At 55.3% G+C, this 8,278-nt stretch overlaps 2 protein-coding genes across 2 annotated transcripts in view; both read right to left on the bottom strand.

The window, feature by feature from the left end:
* Positions 1–2,693: 2,693 nt before the first annotated feature.
* Positions 2,694–6,107, bottom strand: LOC141060365 (uncharacterized). Its single transcript, XM_073556572.1, has one exon. The coding sequence runs from the start codon at positions 6,105–6,107 to the stop codon at positions 4,734–4,736; it is 1,374 nt and encodes a 457-aa protein (XP_073412673.1). The 3' UTR covers positions 2,694–4,733.
* The window catches only part of HSPA12A (heat shock protein family A (Hsp70) member 12A), a 99,082-nt gene continuing 96,841 nt past the window's right edge, over positions 6,038–8,278 (bottom strand). The window contains exon 12 of the mRNA XM_073556571.1: positions 6,038–7,690. Within this exon, the coding sequence (XP_073412672.1) occupies positions 7,056–7,690 (635 nt within the window). The 3' untranslated portion in view covers positions 6,038–7,055. The remainder of the gene's footprint in view (positions 7,691–8,278) is intronic.

Below are 8,278 nucleotides of genomic sequence, written 5' to 3'. Positions count from 1 at the left end.
AATTGCAGAGAAAAGAAATTTTCGTTTTATTCACAGCTTTAATTTTCCACAAGACATGTAATCTTATATATCGTTTCTGTCCTTACACTGGACCTTCTTCAGACTAGATGCCATGTAACAGAAACAAAAAAAAGATACAAAATATTATCAATACCTGAAATAAATGACAGACATTATCAATAAAACTGGTTTCCTTAATCGAACAAGAACCAATTAAGTCACATCAGATATAGTGCCGCATAGACTAACAAGTTGCTCACAAATGAGTCAAACAATACAATAGATAAACAATAGATTATTCCCATGGTAAGGCTTATATGCCGTTTAGTCTTTTCAGTATTTTATACATTCTGATTTTTTGCTTTTTATATATTTTCAGATTTTTAGTTAGTTTTATTTTTGCTTTTTTGACAAAATTTTTTTTTTACTATTGCATATTGAGTACTTGCTTACCCCTCCTATTGATATCATGAGTGCAGTAATCATTTATTAACTAGTATTACTCTATTTAACCATACTAGGGTGTCTCCAGTATTTCCTATTGATGCTTTTATACAATTTTTTTTCATTTTTTTCACTTGTCATATTTGGTACATATAATGGTAAACTCGTGTCTGATATGCTATATCAATGTACTGCTTTATTATTCCTGTATCAATTTTCTACTGTGATTATGTAGTTATGATATTTTCTTGTATGCTGTGGTTGATGTATTGTTTGACTCATTTGTGAGCAACTTGTTAGTCTATGCGGCACTATATCTGATGTGACTTAATTGGTTCTTGTTCGATTAAGGAAACCAGTTTTATTGATAATGTCTGTCATTTATTTCAGGTATTGATAATATTTTGTATCTTTTTTTTGTTTCTGTTACATGGCATCTAGTCTGAAGAAGGTCCAGTGTAAGGACAGAAACGATATATAAGATTACATGTCTTGTGGAAAATTAAAGCTGTGAATAAAACGAAAATTTCTTTTCTCTGCAATTGGGAGTGCCAGTATCGGGGCTGTCAACCTGACGCGCGCTGTGTGGGCCGGTGGCCAGTATCGGGGCTGTCAACCTGACGCGCGCTGTGTGGGCCGGTGGCCAGTATCGGGGCTGTCAACCTGACGCGCGCTGTGTGGGCCGGTGGCCAGTATCGGGGCTGTCAACCTGACGCGCGCTGTGTGGGCCGGTGGCCAGTATCGGGGCTGTCAACCTGACGCGCGCTGTGTGGGCCGGTGGCCAGTATCGGGGCTGTCAACCTGACGCGCGCTGTGTGGGCCGGTGGCCAGTATCGGGGCTGTCAACCTGACGCGCGCTGTGTGGGCCGGTGGCCAGTATCGGGGCTGTCAACCTGACGCGCGCTGTGTGGGCCGGTGGCCAGTATCGGGGCTGTCAACCTGACGCGCGCTGTGTGGGCCGGTGGCCAGTATCGGGGCTGTCAACCTGACGCGCGCTGTGTGGGCCGGTGGCCAGTATCGGGGCTGTCAACCTGACGCGCGCTGTGTGGGCCGGTGGCCAGTATCGGGGCTGTCAACCTGACGCGCGCTGTGTGGGCCGGTGGCCAGTATCGGGGCTGTCAACCTGACGCGCGCTGTGTGGGCCGGTGGCCAGTATCGGGGCTGTCAACCTGACGCGCGCTGTGTGGGCCGGTGGCCAGTATCGGGGCTGTCAACCTGACGCGCGCTGTGTGGGCCGGTGGCCAGTATCGGGGCTGTCAACCTGACGCGCGCTGTGTGGGCCGGTGGCCAGTATCGGGGCTGTCAACCTGACGCGCGCTGTGTGGGCCGGTGGCCAGTATCGGGGCTGTCAACCTGACGCGCGCTGTGTGGGCCGGTGGCCAGTATCGGGGCTGTCAACCTGACGCGCGCTGTGTGGGCCGGTGGCCAGTATCGGGGCTGTCAACCTGACGCGCGCTGTGTGGGCCGGTGGCCAGTATCGGGGCTGTCAACCTGACGCGCGCTGTGTGGGCCGGTGGCCAGTATCGGGGCTGTCAACCTGACGCGCGCTGTGTGGGCCGGTGGCCAGTATCGGGGCTGTCAACCTGACGCGCGCTGTGTGGGCCGGTGGCCAGTATCGGGGCTGTCAACCTGACGCGCGCTGTGTGGGCCGGTGGCCAGTATCGGGGCTGTCAACCTGACGCGCGCTGTGTGGGCCGGTGGCCAGTATCGGGGCTGTCAACCTGACGCGCGCTGTGTGGGCCGGTGGCCAGTATCGGGGCTGTCAACCTGACGCGCGCTGTGTGGGCCGGTGGCCAGTATCGGGGCTGTCAACCTGACGCGCGCTGTGTGGGCCGGTGGCCAGTATCGGGGCTGTCAACCTGACGCGCGCTGTGTGGGCCGGTGGCCAGTATCGGGGCTGACAACCTGACGCCCGCTGTGTGGGCCGGTGGTCAGTATCGGGGCTGACAACCTGACGCGCGCTGTGTGGGCCGGTGGTCAGTATCGGGGCTGTCAACCTGACGCGCGCTGTGTGGGCCGGTGGTCAGTATCGGGGCTGTCAACCTGACGCGCGCTGTGTGGGCCGGTGGCCAGTATCGGGGCTGTCAACCTGACGCGCGCTGTGTGGGCCGGTGGCCAGTATCGGGGCTGTCAACCTGACGCGCGCTGTGTGGGCCGGTGGCCAGTATCGGGGCTGTCAACCTGACATGCGCTGTGTGGGCCGGTGGTCAGTATCGGGGCTGCCACCATTACAGAGCACAGACGCCAGGTTTCGTTCTGCGGGTTTATTGGTGCAGGGTTTGGCGCAGGAGGATTTTCCGCTGCTTCGTTATCTGACGCTTCAATCGTCTCCGGAAACAAAACAGATTCAGCGGAAGTTTCTAAGCAAGAGAGAGAATATTGTGGTTTTGACGCCCCGAGAGGGCGAGTCTGGGGCGACGGCAGCGCACGGCCGCCCGGCAATCACTACAGCAGGGATTCTTCTTGCATAATTCTACAATTTTGTATCAGAATTAAAAAAATCAGCAAAATATAAATTACAGCAAAATCCAGAGCAAAGTACAGAAAGCGAGATCTGTACAATATATATAAATATACAAAACCAAAGAGCGCCCCCGCCAGGACGCAGCCGGAACTGAGAACGGAGCAGCCAAGACCCAGGGAGCAAATCACAGTCCAGAAGGCGAAACGTCTGGGAAATTGTGCAAATCTCCAGGTAAAGCGATGAAACGCGGAAATCCTCTACTGGTCCTGTACAGTTTATCAAAACTTATCCTCCAGTCACCTCCAGAGCTGCAGTCACTAGTCTGCTGTTACATTGTGTTTTATCCTCCAGAGCTGCACTCACTATACTGCTGTTACATCATGTCTTATCCTCCAGTCTCCTCCAGAGCTGAACTCACTATACTGCTGTTACATCATGTCTTATCCTCCAGTGCTGAACTCACTATACTGCTGTTACATCATGTCTTATCCTCCAGAGCTGAACTCACTATACTGCTGTTACATCATGTCTTATCCTTCAGTGCTGAACTCACTATACTGCTGTTACATCATGTCTTATCCTCCAGTCACCTCCACAGCTGCAGTCACTATTCTGCTGTTACATCATGTCTTATCTTCCAGTCACCTCCAGAGCTGCACTCACGATACTGCTGTTACATCGTGTCTTAGGGTCCCATTACACAGAGCGACGCTCCAGCGATCGCGACAATGATACGACCTGTAAGGATCGTTGGTGCGTCGCTATATGGTCACTAGTAAGCCGTCAAACCGGCAGATCTACTCAACGACGCAGCAACGATCCGGCGGTCGTTGGGACCTTGTCACACAGCAGCGATTCTGACGACTCAGACCTCGATAGCGTGAGTTCTGAGTCGCCAACGAGGTCGCTCGTTATGGTGTAAAACACAGTGATGCATGCCGGCCAGCGGGACACGAACGATCAAAAAATGGCCTAGGACATTCGAGCACGATCAGCGATATCGCAGCGGGGGGCGGTCGCCGCTATATGTCACACGTAGCGAGGTCGCTGTTGCGTCACAAAACCTGTGATGTTTCAGCGATCTCGCTATGTGTGACATACCCTTTATCCTCCAGAGCTGCAGTCACTATTCTGCTGTTACATCATGTCTTATCCCCCAGTCACCTCCAGAGCCGGAGTCACTATTCTACTTTTACATCATATCTCATCCTCCAGTCAACTCCAGAGCTGCAGTCACTATTCTGCTGTTACATCAGGTCTTATCCTCCAATCACTTCCAGAGCTGCATTCACTATTCTGCTGTTACATCATGACTTATCCTCCAGTCAACTCCAGAGCTGCAGTCACTATTCTGCTGTTACATCATGTCTTATCCTCCAATCACTTCCAGAGCTGCATTCACTATTCTGCTGTTACATCATGTCTTATCCTCCAGTCACCCCCAGAGCTGCAGTTATTGCTTATAGTAGACACTGCTATTACAGGTCACCTGAGCTCCCACAATGCTTTGCACTGCATTGCGGCCTATAGTAGCATGCCTAGTACTAACACTACGCCTCCCACAATGCACTATGGCAGAGCAGTCATTGTCCCTGTGACATGATGTTCTGCAGCCCAGAGCTGTCAGGATAACTGTTGCAGCTTTGGATGGAACTGGAGAAGAGGATGTGATTTAGGATCAGTACAGGAGAAGGAAAGGATTTACAAAAACAAAAGAAAGAAACAAAAAGATAAAAACAGAACCTGCCACATTAAGGCAGGGCGACCGGACGCGGAGATGGGATCGGGCGAGACCGGGGGATGGGACCGGGGATTGGGATGGGGCCTAGCGAGGGGATAGAACTGGGCGCAGGGATGAGACCAGGATATGAGACCAGGAGAGACCGGGGGACGGGATAGGCACAGGAATTGGGATGGGGCGAGGGGATGAGATTGGGGTATGGGACAGGGCGTGGTGATGAGACTGGTGGATGGAACCAGGCACGAGAATGGAATGGGGCACAAGGATGGGACCAAGGGAGGGAATGAGACCAGGGGAGGGGCTGAGACTGAGGGATGGGACCAGGGGAGAAGCGATGGGACTGTGACTGGGACGGGGCGAGGAGATGCGACTGAGGATTGGGATGAGATTGGGGGATGGGACTGGGTGCGGTGATGGGAAGGGACGAGGGGACGAGGGGATGAGGATGGGATGGGGCATGGTGAAGGGGCAGGGCGCGGGGATGGGACCGGGAACAGGGATTGGTATGGGTCGAGGGGATGAGACCGGGGGGGATGGGACGGGACTGGGTATGGTGATGGGGCCGGGTGAGACCAGGGGAGGGAATGAGACTGGGGGATGGGACTGGGCGCTGTGATGGCATGGGGCGGGGGGATTGGCACTTGACGGGCGTGAGGGTGGGACAGGGCGAGGGGATGTGACCGGTGGATGGGACAGAGCAGAGATGGGATCAGGCATGGAGACTGCCCCATACCAAGGGGATGGGACCAGGGATTGGGATGGGGCAAGGAGATGGGGCCTGGCGAGGGGATAGAACTGGGCGCAGGGATGAGACCGGGGTATGAGACCAGGAGAGACCGGGGGATGGGATGGGACCAGGCAAGACCGGGGGACGGGATAGGCACAGGAATTGGGATGGGGCGAGGGGATGGGATTGGGGTATGGGACTGGGCGCGGTGATGTGACAGGGCGTGGTGATGAGACTGGTGGATGGAACCAGGCACGAGAATGGAATGGGGCACAAGGATGGGACCAAGGGAGGGAATGAGACCAGGGGAGGGGATGGGGCAGAAGTGATGGGACTTTGACTGGGACGGGGCGAGGAGATGGGACGAGATTGGGGGATGGGACTGGGTGCGGTGATGGGAAAGGACGTGGGGATGAGCATGGGATGGGGCATGGTGATGGGACCGGCGTGGGGATGGGATCGGTGAAGGGGACAGGGCGCGGGATGGGACCGGGCACAGGGATTGGTATGGGTCGAGGGGATGAGACCGGGGGATGGGACGGGACTGGGTATGGTGATAGGGCCGGGTGAGACCAGGGGAGGGAATGAGACTGGGGGATGGGACTGGGCGCTATGATGGCATGGGGCGAGGGGATTGGGACTAGACGGGCGTGAGGGTGGGACAGAGCGAGGGGATGAGAACGGTGGATGGGACAGAGCAGAGATGGGATCAGGCATGGAGATTGCCCCATACAAAGGGGATGAGACCGGGGGAAGGGACGAGGCGAGGGGATGGGGCCTGGCAAGAGGATTGGACTGGGTGTGGTGATGGGACGGCGCGAGGAGATTGGGATGGGGCAAGGGGATGAGATCTGGGGAAGGGAGGGGGCGAAGGGATGGGACTGGGCGCGGTGATGAGACCGATGGATGGGACAGGGAGGTGGGATTGGACCGGGAGCGGTGATGGGACCGGGTGAAGGATGGTGCCAGGAGAGGGAATGGGATCACACAAAGTTTTCCACATTTTTAGGGTGACCGTGTCTCTTTAATTGACTTATCCGATCCAATCTGCGGCCAAAACATGTTCTCTCTTGGCGTCCAGGGTGCGGGGGAGGAGCTGCGGATGTGGGGAAGCTGTGCTGTGAGAAGCGGGAGTCCATAAACAGTGAGGAGCGGTAAGGGCACAGCGTGGGAGGAGGTGCCATGCTACATCACTGCGGCTGGAGCCAGGACATGCTCGGAGCTGGCACACACCAGGTCCACTCGATCTGCCGAGGTGTCATTGTGTACGTGGGTCGCTCGGATACTTGTCCACAATGCCTGTGTATTCTCATGTGATGGAGGTGCGGGTGGGTCGCTGGCGGCAGCCAGAATTCTAGGAATGTGGTTTTGTCCTCGGCAGGGTGGATTTGGCGCCATTGTGTAATGGCCCCGTACGAGCCGATGACTGAGCGATGTCCTTGTTGGCATGGCGGCGGCTTCACTGCTGGCGCTTCCGGCCACATTCCGGTAATGATGGCGTCTCCGTAGGATAGTGCAGTAGTATAAGGCAGGACGTACGGTATGACCACCACATCCGCAGCAGACCCCATCGCTCACCTCGACCAGAGGAGCTGGTAGTGAAGAGCTCCTCTAAAGGACAGAGCTTGACTCGGTGCTGGAGGACAGTTGCAGGAAGGCGGAGGACAAGGGGGCGGAGTCTAATTTAAGAAATCAATGTTGACTTTGACACTTTTAGTGGTGGCAACGTCAATGGCGGTGGCCTTGATTTCAGTGTCCCCAAACTGCAGGATGGTCTGAATCTCCCTGCGGTTCAGGACGGGCGACCCCTCCACTCCTGTCAGGTCGAGCCTCAGTGTGCCGCACTTGCGCACCCCGGGGTCACTGATAAAGTTGGCACCTTCCATCTCGGAGCTGTAGATGTTGATGATGATCAGGAGCTGGCTGGGCTTGGCCGGGGTGTAGCTCCGTTTCACCGTCTCTCCCAGAGCTACAGACTGGTCGACGAGGATGAACTTATCGAAGATGTCGGTGCACCACCGTGTACCGTCCTTCACCAGGAGCTTCTCTGCCGGATGTTTACCCTCCACGTACCGGTTCAAGACCCCAACACCATACGTCATTGGAGAGCGGCGAACTTTAATGACTGCCGGATCCAGACCGAACAAGACGGCCCCTTTTAGGATGGTTAATCCCACATCATGGGGGATGATGACACGACACTGGTCTCCAAAGGCTTTCTGTACGGCCTGCTGCAACAAGGGGGACTCGGCAAATCCCCCGACCAAGAAGAGGAACTTCACTCCACTCAACTCTGGCTTCTGAAAGAGGTCCGCTGCAGGCCAGACAAGGAGAGGGGAGATGAATGGGACGAGAACTCGCAGGAATATAGATATACACAGATTACAGAGTGGGGGGCTCACCCTCAAAGGACAGCTGTGACCCCCCGGCTCCCCAATACCCAGGACACTCTGCCAAACTCTCAGGGGTTCTCAATGGGGAAAGCGGAATAAGTCCAAATGTACCTTCCCTCCAGACGCCTCTTCTCCTCCATCCCTCCCCTACACAGTCCTGTGTCCTCCTCCTCCCTCCAGACTCCTCTGTCCTCCTCTTCCCTCCAGACTCCTCTTCTCCTCCATCCCTCCCCTACACAGTCCTCCTCTTCTCCTCCATCCCTCCCCTACACAGTCCTGTGTCCTCCTCCTCCCTCCAGACTCCTCTGTCCTCCTCTTCCCTCCAGACTCCTCTTCTCCTCCATCCCTCCCCTACACAGTCCTGTGTCCTCCTCCTCCCTCCAGACTCCTCTGTCCTACTCCTCGCTCCAGACTCCTCTGTCCTCCTTCCAGGACTCCTCTGTCCTCCTTCCAGGACTCCTCTGTCCTCCTCCCTGCAGACTCCTCTGTACTCCTTGCTGTGTGGTCAT

This window comes from Dendrobates tinctorius, unplaced genomic scaffold, assembly GCF_039654945.1.
Source record: "Dendrobates tinctorius isolate UK_male_01 unplaced genomic scaffold, ASM3965494v1 ptg000236l, whole genome shotgun sequence".
NCBI classification, from domain to species: domain Eukaryota; kingdom Metazoa; phylum Chordata; class Amphibia; order Anura; family Dendrobatidae; genus Dendrobates; species Dendrobates tinctorius.
The sequence above is the reverse complement of the archived record's forward strand: the minus strand, read 5'-3'. Positions and strand labels throughout refer to the sequence as shown.

Bases quoted from the DNA above. Each gene is read 5' to 3' on its own strand.
- LOC141060365 (XM_073556572.1), bottom strand. From the start codon at position 6,107: ATGGGGCAATCTCCATGCCTGATCCCATCTCTGCTCTGTCCCATCCAC.